Consider the following 24,613-nt stretch of genomic DNA (forward strand, 5'->3'; position numbering starts at 1 on the left):
AACCTACTATTTTGTAAAATTAATAAGCACTAATAATAAATGAAAAATATAAATAAGATAAATGTTTCACATAATTTAAACATTATATGATATGCAAGGTGTGATCAAAATATATGATGAATGTTAAATTTAAAAAAATTATTACACTAAAAGACATATCACCATTAATTCCCTTTAAAATATTTTTCCTCACTTGGAACATACTTATGCTATCATTCTTGCCACTTTCTGAAGCAGTTCTGGAAGTCCTCTTTTATAAGTGTCTTTAGTTGCACATGGCTGAATCTATTTAAAAGGTTTTCCTTTCATGACCATTTGACTTTGAGGGAAGAGCCAGAAGTTGCATGGTGCCAGATCTGGTGAACAAGGTTGATGAGGACACACCATCATGCTTTTATTTGACAGAAATTACCATAAACATTTTGAATCAGTTTCAGAGCCCTGAAGCAGCCACGAAAAAACATTCATGATAGAGGGCTTCCAGACATGTTTCCCAAAGTGACAAGGATGTTGGAGTAAGTATGTTTAACAAGAGGGGGAGTATTTTGAAGTAGATTAATGGCAATGTATCTCTTACTGAAATAATTTAAGGGGATGTGTTGAGACAGGGTCTTGCTATGTAGTACAGTCTGGCCTTGAACTCACTATGTAGCCCAGGCTGGCCTTAGGACTTACAGCAATCCTCCTGGCTCAGCCTCCTGAGTGCTGGGATCACAGGCATGTGCCGCTATGCCTGGCTGAAATAAATTTTTAAAATGTAAACATTCACCATATATTTTGACCACACCTCATATACATGTATTAAAACATCACATGGTACACTATTAATATGTACAATTTTTATTTTTTTATGTGTTGGTTTAAAAATAAATTTAACTTAAATTTTTTTGAAATTTAAGGAAGGAGATTATAGAAGGGAGATTATAATTAGATAAGAGGAAGGGAATAGGGGGTCGAGGATATTGTAGAGGGTAATGGGGTAGGGATATCACCAAAATATACACACTGAAATCCAGTATTAGTAAAATTAATAGATACTAATTTTTAAAAAGCACTGAAAAAGCAGTGTTCTTTTGTGGCACCTGAGGGCTGGAGGGAGATGTAACAGCAATCTCCATTAGAGGGAGCCTTAGTCTCAGGAAAGAAAATGAGCCTAGCTATTGAAAGAGAACTTTTCTCTTTGCAGCCATGCATCCCTCCCAGGCTGACTATGTAGGGCATTGTGGTTTCAGATCCAATGAGGAAATCTACAAAAACCAGGGGTATGAATAGTTCAGAACTGGGCCAGCAGCTTGGTTGGATGGGATCCTGTCACTCCAAGAAGAAGACAAAAGCCAGGTCCCCAGCTCAGCACTGATCACTGGCCCCACACACCGGAGGGAACGAGCAGGCACCTAGGAGCCCTCAGGAGAAACCCGGAGCACCGATGGCTTCCTTGCAGGCAGGGACTCAGTAGGTCAAACTGTGTAATCGATGTCTGAGTCTTTATTAATCAGTACTCGTCTTTTTTTCTGGTTTAAAAAATTTACCATGAGAAGCAAAGCACATTAAAAGTTTGAGTTGCTAACTTTTGGCTCATACATTAGAAAGCACTAACTATGGTAGTTTATCTAACAATATGAAAATTTGAGGAATTCACATAACTTTGTTAGACAAGCTACCATAGTTAGTGTTTTTAATATCTGGGAAGTTGTATGGGATGAAAACAGAAAACTTGGGACACTGCTCAGCCTAGCAAGGCTTCAAGGTCTGCCTGAGAACTATATGGCTGGGCAGTAAAACCTCTGTGGAAGGCAACTTGGAAACATCTATCAATACACACATACCCTCAAAAAAAATGCACACATACCCTCAACTTCACAATTTCTTTCTCTTTTTTTGAGACAGAATCTCACTGTGAACTCCAGGCTGGCCTCAAACTCACGGTGATCCTCCTGCCTTAGCCTCCTAAGTGCTGGAATTACAGGTGTCTGACACCACGCCTGGCTCCATTATCATTATTATTTTAAAGACTTCTAAGTCAGAACAAGAGCAGGAAAACTTTTTTGTCTATGGTCTCTCCCCACTTAAACTGACCAGAATTCTTTTTTTAAAAATTAATTTTATTCGTACATTTTATTGGTACACTTTAGGTATACAATTCATTTACATTTATCATTGGGTGTTTGTACCTGTGCATGATATATCTTGGTTCTTATTTTTTTCCCCATTACCTGTGCGCCCTTCACCCTCTCCACCCTTCCCTATTTACATAGATTTCATTTCCATGTTTTTTTCTTTTCTCATAGTTTTTCCTTTCTCTCTTTTCCTTTCCCCTTCCCCTCCCTTCACTCCTTCATCTTTGGACCTTTTTTCCTATTTCAGATTATCAATTATTCATTTTAATCATTTTAACTCTTATTTACACTATCAGTTTCTCACACTAGTGAAACTATTCGGTATTTACACATGTGTGTCCTATTTATTTCACTTAAGAGTATCGCCTCGATAGGCATCCATTTAGCTATAAATGACTCTAGTTTTTCGTTCTTTATGGCTGAGTAGTACTCCTTTTTATTAAAAAACCACATTTTCTTTATCCAGTTTCCAGTTGATGGGCACTTGGGCTGCTTCCAAGCTTTAGCTATTACAAACTGTGCTGCTATGAACATGGGTGCACATATATCACTGTGGTATGATTCTTTTAATTCTTTTGGGAAGATACCCAGCAAGGGAATAGCTGGGTCAAATGGGACCCCTAGTCCTAGTTCTTTGAGATTTCTCCCTACTGACTTCCACAGTGGTTGCACCAGTCTGCATCCCACCAGCAATGGAGAAGGGTTCCTTTCTCCCCACAACCCCACCAGCATTTGTTATTGGTTGATTTCTTGATAGCAGCCATTCTTTGTGGGGTGAGGTGAAATCTCAGTGTTGTTTTCATCTGCATCTCTTGAATGACCAGTGATGCTGAACGTTTTTTCATATATTTGTTTGCTGCTTTTACTTCCTTGTCTGAGAAATGTCTGTTCATTTCAGATGCCCATTTTTGAATTGGGTCTTTGAATTTTGGGGGTCTGATTTTTTTCAATTCTTTATATATTCTAGATAGTAGTCCTTTGTCTGAGGTACAGCTGCTAAAAATTTTTTCCCATATTGTAGGTTGTCTGTTAGCTCTGTTGGTGGTTTCTTTTGCAGTGCAGAAGGACCAGAATTCTTTTGTTCTTTCTATTCTCTGCTATTAGACTCTCTGGGTACAACCTGGACTTTCACAGTTCAGTGGTGCTCAACTTGGGAGCCGGTCATCTTGGCTGGCTTTCAGAGGAATAAGAATGACTGCAATGAAAAAGAGATGATTCAGGTGAAAAAGCCCACCTACCAGATCTTTGCATCTTTTGAGGCCCAAACTGTACTTCCTACTTTTGGAATTTTTTTTTACTTAAATTCTTTTATTGGTATATTTTAGGTATACGGTATGTTTACATTTATCATTGGGTGCTTGTACCTGTACATGATGTATCTCAGTTCTTATTTTTTCCCCATTCCTAGCCCTCCTTTCACCCCCTCCACCCTTCCCTATTTACAAACACTTTGTTTCCATTTTTTCCTTTTCTCATAATTCTTCCTTTCCCTTCTTTCCTTTCCCCTGCCCCTCCCACTTCCCCTACCCCTTTGGACCTTTTCTTCCTATTTCAAATTATCAATTATTTGTTTTAATCATTTTAGTCCTTATTTACACTTTCAGTTTCTCACACCAGAGAAAGTATTCAGTTTTTTTGTTTGTTTGGTTGGTTGGTTTTTTTGGTATTGGGGATCGAACTTGAGTCCTTGCACTTGCAAAGCAAGCTGCGGAACCACTGAGCTAAATCCCCAGCCCCAAAACTATTTGGTATTTACACATGTGTGTCCTATTTATTTCACTTATGCATATGGACTTAATATGCATCCATTTAGCTATAAATGTCTCTAGTTTCTTGTTCTTTATGGCTAAGTAGTACTCCATTTTATTTTTAAAAACCACATTTTCTTTATCCAGTTTCGAGTTGATGGGCACTTGGGCTGTTTCCAGGTTTTAGCTATTACAAATTGTGCTGCTATGAACATGGGTGCACATATATCACTGTGGTATGATTCTTTTAATGCTTTTGGAAAGATACCCACCAGGGGAATAGCTGGGTCAAATGGGACTTTCTGTCCTAGTTCTTTGAGGTATCTCCATACTGATTTCCACAGTGATTGCACCAGTCTGCACTCCCATCAACAATGGAGAAGGGTTCCTTTCTCCCCACACCCCTGATAGCATTTGTTATTGGTTGATTTATTCATAGCAGCCATTCTTTCTGCAGTGAGATGGAATCTCAGTGTTGTTTTCATCTGCATCTCTCGAATGACCAGTGATGTTAAACATTTTGTGATATGTTTATTTGTTGCTTTTACTTCTTTGTCTGAGAAATGTCTGTTCATTTCAGATGCCCATTTTTGAATTGGGTCTTTAAATTTGGGGAGTCTGGTTTTTTTCAGTTCTTTATATATTCTAGATAGTAGTCCTTTGTCTGAGGTACAGCTGCTAAAATTTTTTTCACACATTGTAGTTTGTCTCTTAACTTTGTTGGTGGTTTCTCTTGCAGTGCAGAAGCTTTTTAAAAAGATGAGATCCCAGTTGTTGATTCTTTCTGCTAGTTCCGGTGCTACTGAGGTTTTATTCATAAAGTCTTTTCCTATGCCAATGTATTCAAGAGTTCTACCTAACCTATCTCCCAGAAAGTTTAATGTTTCTATCTTAATATTTAGATATTTAAGCCACTTGGATCTTAGTTTAATGCATGTTGATAGGTATGGATCTTGTTTTAATCTTTGGCAGGTTGAGATCCAGTTTTTCCAACACCATTTATTAAATAGGCTATCTTTCCTCCAGTGAGGGTGGTTGGCTCCTCTGTCAAAGATGAGGTGGCTGAGTACGTCTAGAGTTGTTTCTGCATCTTCTAATCTATTCCACTGGTCCTCAAGTCTGTTTCTTTGCCAGGACCACGCTGTTTTTATCACAGCAGCTTTGTAGTATAGTTTCAAGTTGGGGGTTGTGATGCCCCCAGCCATGTCTTTGTTGCCTAGAATTGCTTTTGCTATTCTAGGTCTCTTCTGGTTCCAAATGAATTTTTGGATTGTTTTCTCTAGATCTGTGAAATATACTGTTGGAATTTCAATAGGGATTGCATTGAATCTGTATAGCAGCTTAGGAAGTATGTCCATTTTCACTATATTGTTTCTTCCTACCCAGGAACAAGGGATGTCTTTCCATTTTCTTATATCCTCTTCAAACTCTTTTTTCAGAGTGCTATAGTTTTCAGTGTAGAGGTCTTTTGCTTCCTTTGTTAGCTTGATTCCTAGATATTTCTTTTTTTTTGGACTCTATTGTAAAAGGAATTGTTTCCCTAATTTCTCTCTCAGTGAGTCTGTTATTTGTGTATAAGAACGCTATTGTTTTTTGAGTGTTGACTTTGTATCCAGCTACTCTATGGAATCTGTCAATTAAGTCTAGAAGTCTTTCGGCAGAGTTTTTTGGGTCTTCTATGTAAAGAATCATATCGTCAGCAATAATGACAGTATAACTTCTTCCTTTCCTATCTTTATTCCTTTTATCTCTTTCTTTTTTCTAATTGCTGTGGCTAATGTTTCCAGAACTACATTGAACAGGAGTGGCGATAGTGGGCATCCTTGTCTTGTTCCTGACTTTAGCGTGAAAGTTTTCAGTTTTTGACCATTTAGTATGTATGATGTTGGCTGTTGGTTTTTCATAGATAGCCTTAATCAGGTTGAGATAAAGACCTTCTATTCCATTTTTCTGTAGGGTTTTTATCATGAATGGGTGTTGTATTTTGTAGAATGCTTTTTCTGCATCTATTGATATGATCATATGGTTTTTGTCCTTGGGTCTATTAATATAGTGTATTACATTTATTGATTTACATATGTTGAACCATCCTTGCATCCCTGGGATAAATCTGACTTGGTCAGGGTGTATGCTATTATCGATAACCCTCTGTATTCTGTTTGACAGTATTTGTTGAGGATTTTTGCATCTATGTTCATTAGGGAGATTGGCCCATAGCTCGCTTTTTTGGTTGGGTCTTTCCCTGGTTTTGGAATCAAAGTAACTCTTGCTTCCAGGAATGAATTTGGAAGTATTGGTTCCCTTTCAATTTCATTGATGAGTTTAAAGAGTAATGGTGATAGTTCTTTAAATGTCTTGTAGAATTCAGCAGTGAAGCCACAAGGACCTGGGCTTTTCTTTGTTGGTAAATCTTTAATTATGTTTTCAATTTCACTCATTGTAATTGGGGTGTTTAGAATTTCTATATCTTCTTCATTTAACTTTGGCAATTCATATGTATCTAGGAATCTGTCCATTTCTTCCATGTTTTCCATTTTATTAGAGTACAGGTTCTTGAAGTAGGTATTGATGAGCCTCTGGATTTCTGCTGAATCTGTTGTGACTTCACCTTCTTCATTCTTATTTGCATGGATTTGAGACTTTTCTTTCCTTTTTTTGATCAGGTTGGCTAAAGGTTTATTGCTTTTATTTATTCTTTTGAAGAACCAACTCTTTGATTCATTGATTTTTTTATATCATTCTCTTAGTCTCTACTGGATTGATTTCTGCTCTGATCTTTATAATTTCCTCTCTTGTATGAGCTTTGGGTTTGTCATGCTCTTCTTTTTCTAGGAGCTTGAGGTTCAGCATTAGGTTGTTTATTGGAGCTCTCTCTGTTTTCCTAATATGGGCATTCACTGCTATGAATTTCCATCATAAGACTGCTTGCATTGTGTCCTATAGATTCCTGTATGTTGTACTGACATTATCATTTACTTGTAGAAACTGTCCAATTTCTTCCTTAATTTCCTCTTCTATGCATTGGTTGTTCAGGAGGGTGTTATTCAATTTCCACGTGTTTGTGGGGGTTTTGTGGTTTCTTATGCTATTGATCTCCAATTTTATTGCACTATGGTCTGATAATATACAGGGGCTAACTTCAATTCTTTTATATTTACTTAGACATGTCCTATGAGCTAGCATGTGGTCTATTTTGGAGAATGACACTTGTGCAGCTGAAAAGAATGTATATTCTGATTTGGTGGGGTGGAACACTCTGTAAACATCTATTAAGTCCATTTGTTCAATAGCTTGGTTCAGTTCTAGAATTTCCTTGTAGATTTTTTGTCTAGATGATCTGTCTGTTTGTGACAGTGGGGTATTGAGGTCCACCACTACAATTGTATTAGTGCTTCTTTGTTTTTTCATGTCTATTAACATTTGTTTTGTATAGTTGGGGGCATTCGTGTTTGGTGCATATATATTTAGGATTGTCATCTCTTCCTCTTGGATTGTTCCCTTCACAAGGATGTAGTGACTACCTTTGTCTCTCTTAATTAGTTTTGGTCTGAAATCTACTTTGTCTGCAAATAAGATTGCTACCTCTGCTTTTTTCTGGGTTCCTGTTGCATGGAGAACTGTTTTCCATCCTTTTACTTCCAGTCTATGAAAAAAACTTTTTGAGTTAGGTGTGTTTCATGTATACAGCATATTGTTGGATTTTGCTTCTTAATCCATTCTGCCAGTCTAATTCTTTTGATTGGTGAATTGAGGCCATTAACATTGATGGTTATAATTGATAGATATTGACTCATCCTTGTCATGATGTTTTACTGTTGCTGGCTCTTTTATTATTTATTTTTCCCCCTTTTCCTTTAGTTTTTTGCCTTGCCTGGTGGCTTCCCTCTGTTGGGCCTCATGGAGTTGTGACCTTCATTGTCTTTTTCTAGGATATTGTTTAGAATTCTTTGGAGTGCTGGTTTGGTGTTCATGAAATTTCTCACGTTTCTTTGTCATGGAAGTATCTAATTTCCCTATTGATTTTGAAAGATCATTTTAGGGCCAGGGATTTAGCTCAGTGGTTCTGCCACCTGCCTCACAAACACAAGGTCCTGAGTTCAATCCCCAGTACCAAAAAAAAAAAAGGAAAGATAATTTTGCAGGATACAACAGTCTAGGTTGGAAGTTATTTTTTTTTAGGTCTTGAAATACTTCACTCCAGGCTCTCCTTGACTTGAGGGTTTGTGTTGAGAAGTCTGCTGTGATTCTGATGGGCTTTCCTCTGTAGGTGATTTGTTTCTTTTTCTCTGACTACTTGTAGGATTTTGTTCTTCTGTTGGGTTTCTGGGATCTTGACTATTATATGTCAGGGTGTCCTTTTTTTTTTTTTTTTTTTTTTGGTACCGGGGATTGAACTGAGGTTCTTGCACTGAGGAGGCAGGTGGCAGAACCACTGAGCTAAATCCCCAGCCCAAGGTGTAGATTTTTTTTGATCATGGCTAGTTGGAGTTCTATGTGAATCACTTATCTGTATGTCCAATTCTCTACCTCTGTCTGGGAAGTTTTCTACTATTACTTCTGTGAAGGTTTTTTAAATGTCAATTGTACTTTCTCCTGGTTTTTCATGGACTCCTATCAGTCTTATGTTATTCTTCTTTGCATCATCTAGCAGCTGCTGGATTGATTTCTTGTGGTCCTTTACTATTTTTAAGAAATTTCTGTTTTCAGGGTCACTAACCACAATCCTATCTTCTATATCTGATATTCTATCTCCACATTTGCTTAATCTGCTATGAATACTTTCAATGGAGTTTTTAATCTCCTGGATATCTGTTTGAATCTGTTTCATGGATTCCATTTCTTTCTTATGTTGGCCGATCATGGTTTCCCTTTCTTTCTTATGCTGGGTATTCATGGCTTCCAGCATGTTTCTGAACTCATCTATCTTTTTTTATGTGTTTCTGTTCTAGAGCCTCTAATCATGTCTTTCACGCTCCTCACCATCTCTGTAGTTATCTGGGAGATTATTTCTGTTTAGAATTTTTCTAGAGCCTCATTCATCTGTTTTGTTACTTCCTGTGCTATTACTTCAGGGTGTCCAGGTGGGTGATTATCAGACTTTTCTACCTCGTTTCCCCCAGAATTTGCCTTTGAAGGGGTGGAAGTCTGAGTTTGTGCCTTGCTTAAATGTCTTCTCATTTTTGTTTATGGTACTGTCCTTGGTTTAATTCCTGGGTTGATACTTCGAAATTGCTTATTGTAAGTATCTTTGTTGCTTGTATTTAGAACCCTTATAGAATGATTGCTTCTCTGAGGTATCTTCTAGATACAGCTAGTCTTTAGGTTTTGAGTCTCTAATGGCTCTGAGGCTATCTCATTTTCATTATACCAGGAAGGATAACTGATTAGATCAATCACAACACCTTAGCCCACGTGATACAATCAGCAGCACCATAGCATCAAGTATAGCTTAGAAAATGAAAATCTGTGGTAGTTATTAATCTATCATCTTTAACTGTGTGAATTAAATCATAATCAAGGACCAGCCCAACATATATTTATAGAGAATAAACTCTTCAATATAGCAACTTTATGCTTTGGGATGGGGAGTTAGAAGGAGTTGGGGAAGGAGGGATAGCTAGGTAGACAGATAGGGGAAGGTTAGCAGTGAGGCCAGAGGAAACAGGAAGATCATGCAAACTCTAAGAAGCTATTGAAGACAAAAGGAAAAGACAGAATGAAAGAACAAAGATGAGAACAGAACAACCTAACAGCAATAGGGAGGCTAGAAACTATATTTACTTTCCTTTAAAGCTGATGACAATCAAGAGAAGAAAAGAAAAATAAAGAAGAAATCCAAATTAGGGCCAGAACAGAAACAAAAAGGGAGATGAAAAACAATGTGGGACAGCAAGAAAATGAGTGAGGGAGCAAGAGAAAGAAAAGAGAAAAGAAAGGGAAAAAAAAGAAGAGAAAAAAATTTGAAAAGAGTAGGAAAAAATTAAAAATTAACAAGAGCAAAAAATATTTTGAAAATAACAAATAAAAATGAAGGGCCTCCTTCAGGGTATGTCTCTGCCATCACAATAGATAACATGGGCAGCAGTGTGCAGTTACAAGTCAATGAGTCTCAGTAAGCCAGTTACAGACCTGTCAGATTCAGGCAGATTTCTGGCTGCAAGTCCCAAGCTGAGCTCCCTGTCCTCCTGCAGGGTTGATCTCTGCAGGGTTCTACTGCAGGTTCCAGCTGCCCTTCCCCTGAAGATAGTCCGGGTTCTGATGGGAGGTGATGATCCTTCCAACTTACCAAGTACGGTGGTCTGATGTGCCTTTCTTGCCGAGATTCTCTTCACTTTTCCAGTGGGCTTCAGTTATCATCAAGGAGCCTGAGAGAAGCCCTCTTTCTGTTGTTCACTTCTGTTCTATCTTCTGGAGCCCAGGACAATGGCCTTTATGAGCCCCCTGGGCCTCTGTAGTGTGGAACCAGGTAGGGGCACAGCCAGGAGGCCAGAGGTGTGTGTGTGTGGAGTGCCCTGCAGGCGCCCTCGCGGCTAAGCTGATGGCTGGGGGGTGGATCACGGGGATGGGGGTGGGGGCTCCATGGCCGAGGTCCTCACCATCCACCAGCTGGTTGCCAGGGAGCCGGGCAGAGACGGAGCGGGGCTCCACTCAGCCGAGGTCCTCACCATCTTACTTTTGGAATGTTAAGTCCTCCCATAACTTTATAATGCTCCCCTTCAGGGAGACTGAACAGGTTTTCTTACCAGTCTCAGGCCAATAATAATGCTAAAATTATTGAGCTCTCATAATACATCAGGCACCATACTGGGTGTGTTGTATATATTTAAAGCTCAAAAAGATTATCCTTGTTTCACATATAAGGGCCCAGAGAAATTAATTTGTTCAAGTTCTCACTCTTAAGGTAGAGCCAGCATTTCCTAGGCAATTTGACTCCAGGATTTGTGCTGTGGTTGCTTCCCTTAGGTCCAGTTGATACACGGCCTATAGAGTGGACTATAGCATGTGCTTCCATGGGGGTAATCTCAGCCTACACAAAAAATTTCCTAGTGGTCTACCTTCAGGCATCAGAAGTGATGAAAACATATCAAGGCTTATTTTGGCGATAGGACCTTTTTTTGGGGGGGGGCGGCATACTGGGGATCAAACTCGGGAACTTGCATTTTTGAGGCAGGCACCAGAACCACTGAGCTAAATTCCCAGTCCTCAGGATGGGACCTTTATGAGCCCTTCTGTTGGAAGAATTAAATCTGATCCTAGTCACCTGAAATCAACCACTTCATTTGAAGAAAGACTAAAATTCAAAACATTTTTTTATGGTCAGGATCTAAAACGGCCCCCAAAGACTCATGGTGTGAAGGGTAATTGGGTCATGGGGGCCCTAAACATGCTGTTCCCGTAGGAGTGGGGTCTGACTAGAGGTGGTGCGACCCGGCCGTGCTCTTGTCCCTGGCTCCTCCCTTTTCTCTCTGCTTCCTGGCTGCCATATGGTGAATAGCTTTCCGTGCCGTGTAGTTCTGCCAATCAGCCGTGGACTGAACACACTGAAACTGTGAGCCAAAATAAATCTTTCTTTAAGTTACAGGTGTCAGGTATTTTGTTGCAGCCACAGGAAAGTGACTAATACATTTTATTAGGAGGTTATTGATTCTCAGTACCCCCCCCAAAAAAAAACTCTTAGTTTAAAGCCAGGTGTGGTAGTGCACACCTGTTGTCCCAGCTATCTCCTAGGCTCAATTATCTATTTCTCCCAATTTTTTTTTTTTGTGGTACTGGGGACTGAACCCCAAGCCTTCATGCTGAGCTACATCTCCAGGCCTGCCTCTGCCTGCCTTCCTTCCTCTTTTTTTCCTTCCTTCTATCCTCCCTCTCTGCTCTTCTCCTTTCCTTTCCTTTCCTTCCCTTTCTGTTTTCTTTTCTTTTCCTTCCTTTCTTTTTCTTTCCTTCTGATAAGTTGCCCAAGCTGGGCTTAAACTTGTGGTCCTCCTGCCTTAGTCTCCCAGAGAGCTGGGCACCACCTGCCCAGCTACAACCTTATTTCTTGGTGTTTTCCTTCCATTTTGACATCTTACAATACGGACAACTGACAAAGCAGTTCTACTTCCTTGTTAATTCTCCTTACTGCCTCAGTAAATAGACATTATAATACTTTAGATGAATCACAGAGAGATTGATTAGTCTTACTGATATTTGGCTTGGGTCCTGGGACATCCATGTAACTCTCTAAATGTGCTGCTTTTCACTTAGCTTATCTCGCCATCCTCACAGGGAGATGGGTCTCCCTGTGCCAGCTCCTCATTCCACCTTACCAGCCAACACTGTTTCTAGGCTCTGTGATTCTAGAAAGTGATGGAGGAGAGAGGAATCATTTAAGGATCGAGGATAGGATATATTTTTCCTCCTGGGAACAAATTTGAATCACTTTTTAGATATTATTCCTTGTTACTCTGAGAAAATAAAATATTGGGACCTATAAACAGTATTTTACCAGTTGTATTAGCTTCCCACTCTCTGAAGCATGATACTGAACACCCAAACTTAAATGAAGAGGGTTTTTTTTGGTACCAGGGATTGAATTCGAGACCTTGCACTTGTGAAGCAGGAGCCAGAACCACTGAGCTAAATCCCGGGCCCTGAAGAGAGGTTTAATTTAGCTCATGTTTTGGGAGGATTCAGCCCATGGGCAGCTGGCTTCAAGGCAGAAACATCATGGTGGAGCTCAGCTCATGACAGCTCCAAAGCAGAGCAAGGGAACAGGAAAGGAAAGGGGAGGGACAAGACAGAGGAAAGCACAAGGGACCAGACCTAGGTGACACCCCAGGCCATGCCTTGTGCTGCACCAATCCCCCAGGGTGGATCCCAAAGCCAATCAAGTTATACCCTCTCATAACTACCACACTGGTGTTAAACTGCTATGCTATGACATTGTCTAGACACTTTACTCACTTTATCTCACTTACCCTGTAAAAGCAAGCTCTTTATTTCCACAGTACAAATGAGTCAGATGAACTCAAGTGAAACCAGTTGTTTAAGGCCGTATAGCTCTATGTCCCCATGTTGAATGAACAAGAACTTTTGTTTCTGGTTCTCCAGTCTGTGGTACATTAGGACACACTGCCCAATGAACATGGCGCTTGCGATTGTCAAAGTGGTTAAAGATACGAGTCAAGGACAACTTGGGAGTTTGAAACAAAAGTAAGTTATGCTAGAAAAAAGAGAGAACGGTGCTATTCAGCTAATTTTCTCATGTTTACTCAATCCCTCACATCTCTAAAATGAGAAGACGCCTGAGTCTCATAGAGAAAGGATGGAAGCTGTGTGACCCAGGGAAGAAATAGCGAGCCTACTCCTGATTGGAAGGTAGACCCAGAAGGTCCGCCTTCTGCCGTTGCCAGGCAACAAGTGTAAACAGCACAGAATCATGGCCACTAACTACAGTGCCCACCAGGTAAGTTCTCTTTCTTCTCTTCTCTAACATATTCCTTTAACATTTGATCGTGCCTTCCAGATTCTATCTGTCTTTGGACTGACCCTTCCCATCAAACTGTGATCACTGGAGAGACTCTGAGAACACTGGGAGATAGTATAAAGTTGGGAGGCCCCAGAAACAAGCAAAAGGCATCTCTGGGTTAAATTTGTAGGTTACAAACCAGAGGTCAGCAATTCTTTTCTGTAACAAGCCAGAGAATAAGTATTTTAGGCCTTGCAGGTCAACTAGAAAGCTCAAAGATATTCTGTAGATACTTACATGAGAGAAAATATTTTTCCATAAAACTGTTAAAATTTATTACTGAGCACAACTTTTTTTGTTATACTGAGAAGAATGGAATTCTTTAGGGTGAGAAGTTATTTTGATTAATTAAAATTAAAAGTTAGTGTACCATTTTATAAAAATAAAATGGGGGGGGTATAGCTTAGAGGTGCAGTGCCTGCCTGGCAAGCACAAGGCCCCAAGTTTGATTCCTAGTACAAAAAAAAAAAAATTTTTTTTGAGACAGTTATCAGATGTAATTTAGTATGGCCTTGAACCTGCTATGTAGTCCAGACTGGCTTCCTTTACTCATGTCCTTCTGGCTCAGCCTCCCAAGTGCTGAGATTACATACATGCGCCACCATGCCCAGCTCAATATATTTAACCCAATAAATGCAAAACATTGCAACTTTTTCTTTTTTTTTGTACCAGGGATCAAACTTGGGACCTTTCGCTTGCGAGGCAGGCAGCGGAACCACTGAGCTAAATCCTCAGCCAACATTTCAACTCTTAATCAGTATTTTTTTACATGATAATCTCAAATATTACATCCTCTTTTTTTTGTTCTAAGTCTTCAAAATCCAGTGTATTATACCAACCAAGCCCCTCAGTTTGGAGTAGGCACATTTCATTTCATATGCTCAACAGCTACATGTGGCTACTGGCTGCTTGTGGGACAGCATACATCTGAGCCAGACTGGACCCCCGGTAGAGTAAGTTAGTGTCGACAGAGTTTGGGCCTTTGGTTTTCAAGTCTAAGGAACTGTGCCACATCACTCCCTGGGCTGGGGCCTTTGGGCCTCACAGTGCTCCTCATCTTTCTCTCCACAGTATGAAAAAGCTTTCTCACCCAAGTATCTGCAGAACTGGTCTCCTGCCAAGCCAATAAAAGAGGTATTCCAAATTCAGCACCCCTACAAGGCCAGTTTATGGTTCTTTACATCATGTTCTTTGTAATTCCCTACCACCTATCTCCTTTTAGCTTTAAGTGTCCATCTTCTCCTCCCCCCTTCCCTTAATTCAAGGCCCTCAGATACTTCCTCCCTTTTTGTTGTTGCTGTTGTCTTCCTCTTTTCACCCACAAGCATTTCTCTCCCCTACCTCCACCCAGAGCATCTCTTCCCATGAAGGCTACACTCAGATTATCGCCAATGATCGTGGTCATCTGTTGCCTTCTGTGCCCCATTCCAAGGTGAGATATCCGTCTCTACTCCCATCAAAAAGGGTAAAGAACTGAGGCACTAACCTAGAAAATTAAAGTTCAGTCTAATTCACACGGTAAGGTAAGTGCCCCAAGTTCCAGCCAGTTTATCCAATAGGGCAGAGTTGTGCTTAGCACACACAAGTCCTTAAACTGATGAATGATTGCATAAAGAATGTCTTCAGGTGATGATGCCTGTGCAGTGGGGGGCTCTTTTGCCACAGTTGGCCTTAAAATGTAGAATTTAAATTGGCTGGCCAGGGATTTAGCTCAGTGGTGCCACCTGCCTCGCAAGTGCAAGGTCCTGAGTTCAATCCCCAGTACTGGGTGGGAAAAAAAAAACTTGGGTTCAATCCCTAGTATGATAAATTGGCTGAGGGAAGGGGCTATAAAATCAGGATAACCTAAATGGAGGAGAGGAGTGAGGGAGATTGTAGTTTCACCTTGTTTTATTACCGTGTATTCCTAAAGGTTTAAGAATGGCAGTAAGATGAACTGAAGTCCTGCCAATGGGACAGTTACTGCAGTGAGAAGCCCCTCTGAGGAATCCCTTTTCCTTTCAGGCAAGTCCTTGGGGTTCCTTCATGGGCACCTGGCAAATGCCTCTGAAGATACCCCCTGCTCGGGTGACCTTGACTGCCCGGACAACTGCTGGTGGTGCCTCAATTACCAAGTGGATACAGAAAAATCCTGATTTACTCAAGGCCTCTAATGGGCTGCGCACTGAAATCTTAGGCAAGGTATCTATTCTCATCTAAACTCAAACCCTATTGTCTCCATTTCCTTTCAAATTCAAAAAAATGTCTCATGTCATGCCTCTCCCCCAACAGGGAGAACATCTGCCCAAATCCATTTTTTCCTATCTAATCCCTAATCACTTTCCAAGGCCTGAAGGGATGAACTAAGGACGTTTTATTTCCCTTCCCCCATCACAGAAAATAATCTAATCTCAGGGAAGGTTAGGAGAATCAAATTTAACTATTTTTATTTGAAAACTGTCCTTTTGCCCATGGTATGGGAAGATGGAGTTAATTATATGGTGGACTGGGAATCATCTGGACCTGGCTAGAAACATGTCTCTTCCACTCTATCCCTAACAGCCCCATGATCCAGATAGTCAGAAGAAACTCAGGAAGTCTACCACAAAGATGGTACAACAAGCACTGTGTCCAACCATAATTCCAAGCTCCCCAACTGCTAATCCTGATTCCCTAGATGAATCCCGAAGTTCACACCCCTCTGCAGGTCATACTCCAGGCCCCCAAATCCCATGCAACTCTTTTGAAAGCCCATTGGGAAGCCCTGTGTGCCTGGACACAGGTCCTAATCCAGCTGATTCTGCAAACCTGGAACTTGAGAGGGGATCGAGGGTCCACACTGAGAAAGTCTGTCCAGTCTGAACTGAAGTAAACATGATCCCTTGGCAGAAATGTGAAACAAATTATGGGGTGAATAAAGGCAAATTTGGACAACAAACATTGTTGAATCTTCCTGATGTGGATTTTCTCCTGCTATGGCTGCCTCTCACAAATCAATTAGGAGGGTTGGGGGAAATAGAGTACGGAAAATAACACTACAGTGGTTGAGGTGTAACACTTTTTTGTACCAGGAATCGAACTTGGGATCTTGCGCTTGTGAGGCAGGCGGCAGCACCACTGAGCTAAATCCCCAGCCTGAGGTGTAACACATTTTTTTTTTTTTGGTACCAGGGATCGAACTCGGGTCCTTGCACTTGCGCAGCAGGCGGAGAAACCACTGAGCTAAATCCCAGGCCCAGTGTAACAAATTTTAACAAGGATTGAGTCAGTTATACTCCAGAAATGACCAAGAGAAAACTGGTCTGATCACAGTAAAAGGGCACAACCTTAAAGAATTAGTCCTTTTTCTTACCCTTTCGTTTTTCATCCTGAGTATGCACAGTTAACAACTTCAAAATTAAAACTGTTTAGGAAAAGTGTGTGTGTTCAGAGATAGTAGAAGAAAAGGGAGGGCCAGGGATTTAGCTCAGTGGTTTTACTGCCTGCTGCACAAGCGCAAGGACCCAAGTTCGAGTCCTGGTACCAAAAAAAAAAAAAGGGATGCAGGAGCTGGGAATGTAGTTCTATGGTACAGCACTTGTCTAGAATGTGTGAGGTCCTGGGTTTGAACTCCAGTACCCCCCCCCAACCCCAGCACATCAAAGCCAGAAGATGGTATCCTTGTCTATTTAACACTTTACATCTAAGCAAAAGTACATATGCTTTGAAAACTGAAGCTATGGAGTGAATAGAAGACACAGAAGAAAAGTAAAGTGGTAAGTAGAAATTTAGGGCAGAAAAACACTACACTCTGCTATCTACCCCCTTCCTCCTTCAGTCAATGGAATGGTAAAAAGCCACCAAAAAAAGTCAAAATGTCCCCTATTTTGCACCTTCCCAAATATGTTTATCATTGACCCCATTCTGCATCTTACCGGCCCCTGACAAATGTTTCCCCAGTTCTAATGCCAAAGAGTTCCCTTGTGAACACTTGTCCCTCACTCAGAGGACAAAGTAGCGGAGAGTAGGATAAGCTGGAGGGAGATCACCAGACTTCTGAGGACCCGTCTAGCAATAAGGACCATATCTGTGGGATAGACTGGGAAGGCAGCAGATCCCACTGTCTTACCTAAGCAAGGTCTTCTTGCCCAACTGAAAACAGCTAATGCCACAGTCATTCTCTCCAAGCCATAGTTAACTAGTTGGCCAATACCTCAGAAGGACATAGATCTCTTCACAGAGTTTGCAAAGATTATCAAGACAGTGCCCCTGCCAAGGGATTGAGGGATCCAAAAGCCTGACCTATATGGATTAAAAAAGCAGCAAGTTTTCCCATTATAACTTATTTTTTTTTTGCTTGTTTTGAGACAGGGTCTCGCTGTGTAGTTCAGGCTGACCTTGAACTCACTATGTAGCCCAGGCTGGCCTCGAACTTGCAGCCATCTTCCTGCCTCAGGCTTCAAAATGCTGGGATTACAAGCATGTACCACTGTACCCGGCCCATTATAACTTTTTGATATGATTTCCATAATCCTTCTCTCCCCATATCTATAACCTTAGGTCACCATCCTTTGCTGTTACCTCCACTGGCCCTATGTCCCTCTCTAGATAATTTGCTGAACTATACCAGGGGGCATATAATCAATTCTCAGTGGGACTTTGGGGTCTGTCATAACCTAAAAGCTCTCTACATACTCAACTTTCTCTTCATCTTGCCTTTTCTGAGGCTTCTCCATGATATTTAAATCTCTGGCAACCTGTATCTGATTCTCTCAACATTTTTCCAATGGGTCAGTTGTAGGACAAACTGCTTCCCTCCCAGGAAAGGTCATGGGGAGAGGTGGGGGTGTTTGAGCACCTGAACCATCCTTTTGATTTCTCTAGATTTAAAGGAGAGTCAAAGATAAAATGAGTATTTTAATTATTTCAGAAAAGATGGAACATGAACATGACATTAAAAGGGTTTTCCTTCTATAGATGCAAAAACAAAACAAAAACCAACCAGAGACATAAACACCTTAAAATAGTTAATGCTAACTTTTTCAATCTTCCTCTTCCATCAAAAGCCATGTATCCAAAAAAAAAAAAAAAAAAGCCATGTATCTTCTTCCTAGGGCCCCTGCTCTAAGAACCAACCCATCTTTTTTATCTCCCTCTAGATGGGCCAGGATAATCCCTTCCATCCCCACCTCCCTTCTTCTAGTCACACTGTGTGGGAGCTACAGACCCTGGGCTCTGACCAATGAACAGAACTGTCCTTTAAGCCAGCAACCCACAGGCAGAGGCACCCAGAGCCCCACCCCCAGGCCCCATGGCAGAAGCCACAGAGCTGGCATTGTTTCCACTATCTCAGGAAGAAGGAGCCAAAAGCTGACCCTCAGCACAAATCAAAGCCCAATGTAGAGAGAAAATAAGAGCTTCGAGGCCCAGAGTAGGCTGCAAGCTGTGGGCAAGAAAAGGGTGTTTTTACAGCCATTCCATCGTAAGAAACAAGGGAAAAACTTTTCTATTACTGTGGTTTTATTAACCAGTCTATTGAGCTCCAGGGGCATCTGCAAACATAGAAGGATAGAAAGATCAGATAACTTTGTTGGCTGGAGATAAGAGTGATGAACAGGAAGGTAAAGCAGTTTGTGACAATCAATCTGTAGGAAGATGATGCTGGGAACTTCAGCTCTTCACATGGCTGCCAGTCCTGCAGAGGACAACACAGTAAGAACCAAGATAGCCACCCCCGACTGGTAGAGCTGGGCAGTCTTCAGGCCTTTTCCTAGGTCCCACATCTGTAGACAAAGAAAAAAACCAAACTTCAGTAAGTAGGACCCTGGTCACTCTCGCAGCTCCTGTCTTAGAAAGAATTTCTCTACCTATTTGAACTAGCTCCCCCTGTATGCATGAGTCTAGAGAAAAGCACTCATATCCTTAAGTCTTACCTTCACTCTTCTCAAAACCCAGCATGCCATCACTTCTCGGCCTTTTGGCTAAGATCAAGTGTAGTAAAACCCAGCGTGCCAGTGACAGAAAATCTAGTCTTACTGTGTGGGTGTAGTACTTTCTAGAATACCAAACTCTATGTACAACACATCTAGGTCAATGTTTGCCCAAAGCATGTTTCCCCAAGACTTGGTTTTGTATAATGCTGTAAGGCATCATAGGGGGAAAAGTTTTGTGCTCTTATAAATTTGGCAAGAATTTAACTGCCAGACTCTCAAACAATTTAGGAAAGTACATTGCCAATCTCCAAAAGGGGATGTAATATTCATGATACAGTCACTCACGGAATTCCTTTTTAGAGAGAATACATTTATAGAACACTATTTCTCAATTTTGTTTTGACAATGACCCGACTAAGAAATACCATTTAAACTGGAACCCTGTAGAGATGTATATATATAATGTAGCAAAAATTCATGAAACAATAAACAATATTTACCACTACTAATGTGTGCTGCATTCTGAATTTTCTATTCTACTTACATTTCTTTTTTGTTGGTAGAAACCCACTAAAGTGGGTTTCTACCCATATTGTCAAAACCCACTAATCTAGACTCCCTTGTGCTCTGGCGATATTAATACATTATAGTGGTACCCTAGTTCATGAATGCTTTTGTTTGCAAAGAATTTGGTTTTCATAAAAGAGTGTTTGGCAAATTTTTTTGTTTGAGAACTCTGCATCCTGTAACAAACACAACTACAGCCATCTTTCCTGCATGAACATGAGCATGGTCATATTTTTCAGAATCATGGAACAAATTAGTTCATGAACCAAGTTACCACTGTATACTCTACATCACTAAAAGAACCCCTAGGGCAAAAGTAAAGCCTTCAGGTTCCACATTTTCTTTCTTTTTTGGTACCAGGGATCTAACTTGGGTCCTTGCGCCTGCGAAGCAGGCGGCGAAACCACTGAGCTAAATTCCCGGCCCAAGGTTCCACATTTTCCACACACAGCTGCCTCAACACACATACAGCCTGTACAGTACTCTGCATACAAAACTGACTGGCCTAGGAGTCACTTTAGAGAAAAGCTGGGGGGGGGGGGGACACAAGGTGAGAAGCTGTCCTCACCTCGATCACTAGATCAGATCCAGAGTCAAGCATATTCCACACCAAACTGACTCCCGCTGAGTAGAGGAGGCAGGGAGAAAAGTTTCTAGAACGCACCCACTCTTACATCAATTCTACTCTCCAGCCCCCATTAGCTCTGCTGGCAAGGCGACTTCCAAACTCAGAGGCCAAAACCAGACTTTCCCAGGAAACAGTTAAAGTCTGACCCATACCCAGAGCCAGTCCTTGTTAGAAGACTTATCCTCACTTATCCTCACTCGTATCCTCACTTATCTCAAGAAAGAGGTTACCATCATAAACAGAAACTGGGGCAATAAAGTACAGACTGAGGCCTGAGATTTTATAAAACCTCTCTCCCTTTACTCCCCCTATACAGAGACAAAAGCAAACATATGGCAAATCTGCGCCTGAGCTAGGATGTGAACAGAGGAAGCTGATCAGCTGATTTTCTTTGGAGAGCTTTGTTCTGTGGAATAAAAAGTCATTTATGGAAATGCCCTCCCTCCCCATTCTCTTCCCCCAGGGAAGTGAGAAGTCCTTTTAAATCAAACCAAACACCACCTCAGGGAACAATTGATAGATACACTTAATTTAATTTAATAGGTCATTTAGACGCTCAGTTTTTTTATTTCATTAAGTTTCTACTGGACCAGACTGAAATCCAGAAAGTGCCTGTCCCTAAGGCTGTGATGCAGAAGTTATAAACTATCAAATTAAAGCAAAAACATCCATCTGACAGATGGCTCAGAATCAGAAGTAACAGAAAACTAGTAGGAATAAAATTTTAATTGTCTTCTTGGGGAAGGAATAAGACTAGGGGTGGGGAGACTACAAATTTATGTGTTTTTTGTGGTTTTTTTGGTACTGGGGATTATGAACTCTTAAAGTGCTGAATGACAGATTGATCTTTAACCTGGGACTGGTTTGATTAAGAGACACAGAGATGTCAGTTATGAACTGACACCAAAGTCACACAGGAGGCAACACCAACAGCTTTCTGTCCACTACAAGACTCCTAGACCCAAGATTAAAACTTGGGATCACTGGTACCTGGTCTCTGTTAAAGTTGGCCCTGTTTTCGCTAATCACTCAAAAGGAACAGAAATGGTTAACAAAATCTAATATTAAGATAACAAAAGTTAATATATTTGAGTCCAGGAAGACTTGTTACTCTGAGTTGATAGAAATGTTAGATTGAAAGCAGTAGATGTGTGTATGGAGCTCAAAATTGACTCTCCAGTGTCTAGAACAGTGCTTGACACATAAAAGGTACTAATTCATATTAACCTAATAAATATGCCTTTTATGCCAGACATATGACCTAGTTTCAGTGATTGCTTTTAATAACATCCCTCTTCAGACTGGAAAAGTTCTTAATGAGAGTATAAATATCTGCTTGGCCTAGGCCCATTAAGGAAGGTAAAAAGGATCTTGTTTAGCTTTCCCTAAAATGACCTTGAATAAAGGTTCAGCACAACTGACCTTATGAATAACACTAGGTATGGACGGGGGATAGCTAAGTGGTACAGCATGTGCTTAATCAGCATTTTTGAGGCCTGGGTTCAATCCTCACCTTGCACCCCCCCCAAACAAAGGGATGAGGAGGAGGAAAAGAGGGGAAAAGGGAATCCTCCCAGCCTTTGTCCTCTCTTCACCGAGAATTATTTTTTGTTTTGTTTGTTTATGTGTGTGTGTGTGTTTGTTTGTTTGTGAGAGAGAGAGAGAGAGAGAGGGTCTTGCTATGTAGCCCAGTCTGGTCTTGAACTCACTATGTAGCCCAGGCTAGCCTTGAAGAGCAGTGATCGTCTTGCTAGTATTGACAGACAAGTTAGGTAAAAGACAGCAGGCAGCTAAAGAAGCACTGGGCTCAAGGTAGAGTCAGGATGACCAGGCCTTTGTCAGGCAGGTAGGTGCCTGAGGTCAAGAGTTAAGAAGAACCAGGGGGACAATTAAGTCCAGGGATGTAACAAGTGAGCTAATAAGCAAGGTGATGGGTGACCACTGTGACAACTTCTGCTCCTATCTGGAAAATGGTTTTTCCTTTTCACTTTGTTCTTTAATAAACCATTTATATAAGATAGTGACCAAGAGGCACCTGCAAACATACATTTGCTACATGCCTCGACTCCTCATAGGCACATTCTAGATTTTTGTTTGTTTGTTTGTTTTGTTTTTTGGTACCGGGGAACTCGGGTCCTTGCTCTTGGGAGGCAGGTAGCAGAACCACTGAGCCACATTCTAGATTTTTGAGACAGGGTCTCACTATGTTGCCCAGGCTGGCCTTGTGGCAATCCTCCTGCCTCAACCTCTGAAGTGCTGGAACTTCAGGCACGTGCCACCACACCCAGCTCATTTCTAGTTTAAGCAAGCTCGTTTTAGTCTAATAGCTTGACCTTAGTTTCACTCAGAGTGGTGTGAGGCTCTGGTCGTCTTTTCATATAAAAACTCCTTGACAAAGTCCCCTTGGGGTCCCATCCTGGCTATTGGGAGCTATTTTTCTCTTCTTAATAAACATCCCTCCTATCTACCTCCTTTGTCCTTGAATTCAGTCTGTGACTGTTTGTGATCCCAACACAGATTACACTGTTACACTGCCTCCGCCTCCTAAATGCTGAGATTATAGGAATAAACCACAATATATGACCAGCTCTTCCACTTGAAAAATATGCAAATTCACAATTAACTTACCAAGTGACGGATCCCATTCCAGGTGTGATACATGAGTGGGAAGACAAGCACAAACTTAGCTGTGTAGATCAGTGCTGGTCCCAGACACAAAGACTTCACAAATTCCAAGTAAGACTCCAAGTTCCCAGGGAGCAACAGGGCTGACACACCAAACAGAGAGACCCCTGAGAAGAAAACCAGTCAGCCCATCAGAAACGTCCTCCAGTTACAGTTAACATAACATACAGAGCTGGGTTCTGTGAAAGCCCCTGACACGCGTATTATTCTAAAGCATTCTGAAATAGACAAGATTAAAATTCTTGCTCAAGTTTACAGTGGGAGATAGGCTACTGGGGATCTGATAGTAATCTCACTTGGCAATATACGTAGTACTTTATTCCCGCTTTTGACTTCCCTCTCTATGAAAACCTCACTTGATAGAAGTCACCCTCTTGCTGCACCATCCTCTGGGTAATAAAGAGTAAAAACAGGATATTCAGCCCAAGGACAAGAGTGAGAGAGTATTTTACATCATTCAAATTTCTATCAATAAAAATTAAGCTCGGGGCGGGGACTTAGCTCAGTGGTTCTGGCGCCTGCCTTGCAAGAGCAAGGTCCCAAGTTCAATCGCTGGTACCAAAAAATAAATAAATAAATAAAAATTAAGCTCGAAAGGAATGAGAAACCTAAATGTTGTAACTAAAACTGTAAAACCCTAAGAAGACAGTATTCAATAGTTTTTTTTTTGGTATGGGAGATCGAACTTGGGACCTTGTGCTCTCGAGGCAGACACTGGAACCACTGAGATAAATCCCTGGCCTCAATAGTTTTAATGATCTTGGATTGGGCAGTGTGGTTTCTTAGCTATGACATTAAAACCAGAGTGACAGGGCCAAGGATTTAGCTCAGTGGTTCTGGCGACTGCCTCCCAAGCGCAAGGACCTGAGTTCGATCCCCGGTACCAAAAAAAAAAAAAAAAAAAAAACCAGAGTGACAAAAAAAATATAAATCAGAATTCATCAAAATTTAAAATTGTTTTTTGGGGGACCAGGGATCGAACTCGGGTCCTTGTGCTTGCACAACAGGCAGCAAAACCACTGAACTAAATCCCCAGCCCCAAAATTTACACTTTTTGTGCTGCAAACAATACTATCAAATTGTAAGGGTGAAAACCTGCATGAATGGGAGGAAATATGTATAAATCACACATTTGATGGGGGACCTGTGTGTGTACGTGCACCTGTTCCAGTGCTCGGCAGAGATGAGAGTTGCTTCCTTTAGAGAACAATATGAAAGCTCTTTAAAATGTTAAACAGAGCAATCAAATATGATGCAGCAATTTCACTCCCTGGCCAAAAAAAAAGAAACATGTCCACACAAAAAGTTATATACAGAGGTTCATGGCAGCATTATTCACAATTGCCCCAAACTGAAAAAATCAAAATGTCTATCAAATCTGATATATCCACACAACAGAATGTTATTTGGTCGTAAAAAGAAATGCTATGACATGGATGAACTTTGAAAACATACTAAGTCAAAGAAGC

At 40.9% G+C, this 24,613-nt stretch overlaps 2 protein-coding genes and 1 pseudogene across 13 annotated transcripts in view; 2 read left to right on the forward strand and 1 right to left on the reverse strand.

The window, feature by feature from the left end:
* Positions 1-16,292, forward strand: part of Cfap126 (cilia and flagella associated protein 126) — a 38,958-nt gene extending 22,666 nt beyond the window's left edge. For 9 of the 12 annotated variants that reach the window (XM_087190892.1, XM_087190894.1, XM_087190893.1 and 6 more), the window contains 5 exons: positions 13,146-13,310; positions 14,445-14,507; positions 14,725-14,805; positions 15,378-15,554; positions 15,915-16,292. In XM_087190892.1, the coding sequence (XP_087047018.1) occupies positions 13,284-13,310; positions 14,445-14,507; positions 14,725-14,805; positions 15,378-15,554; positions 15,915-16,214 (648 nt within the window). In that variant the 5' untranslated portion in view covers positions 13,146-13,283 and the 3' untranslated portion in view covers positions 16,215-16,292. Of the gene's footprint in view, positions 1-1,265; positions 1,453-13,142; positions 13,311-14,444; positions 14,508-14,724; positions 14,806-15,377; positions 15,555-15,644 lie in introns of those variants that run through there. The other 3 variants (XM_087190886.1, XM_087190895.1, XM_087190888.1) reach the window with 3 other exon arrangements.
* Positions 16,293-18,235: 1,943 nt separating this feature from the next.
* Sdhc (succinate dehydrogenase complex subunit C) overlaps positions 18,236-24,613 on the reverse strand; it is a 42,739-nt gene continuing 36,361 nt past the window's right edge. Inside the window, exons 5-6 of the mRNA XM_004858650.4 lie at positions 23,088-23,251; positions 18,236-19,114 (exon numbers count right to left, since the gene is read on the reverse strand). Coding sequence (XP_004858707.1) covers positions 19,010-19,114; positions 23,088-23,251 — 269 coding nt within the window. The 3' untranslated portion in view covers positions 18,236-19,009. The remainder of the gene's footprint in view (positions 19,115-23,087; positions 23,252-24,613) is intronic.
* LOC147823964 (U2 spliceosomal RNA) lies at positions 19,293-19,459 on the forward strand (annotated as a pseudogene).

Source organism: Heterocephalus glaber, unplaced genomic scaffold, assembly GCF_053883595.1.
Source record: "Heterocephalus glaber isolate CG9 unplaced genomic scaffold, H.glaber_assembly_v1.0 deba00001561, whole genome shotgun sequence".
Classification (NCBI taxonomy): Eukaryota; Metazoa; Chordata; class Mammalia; order Rodentia; family Bathyergidae; genus Heterocephalus; species Heterocephalus glaber.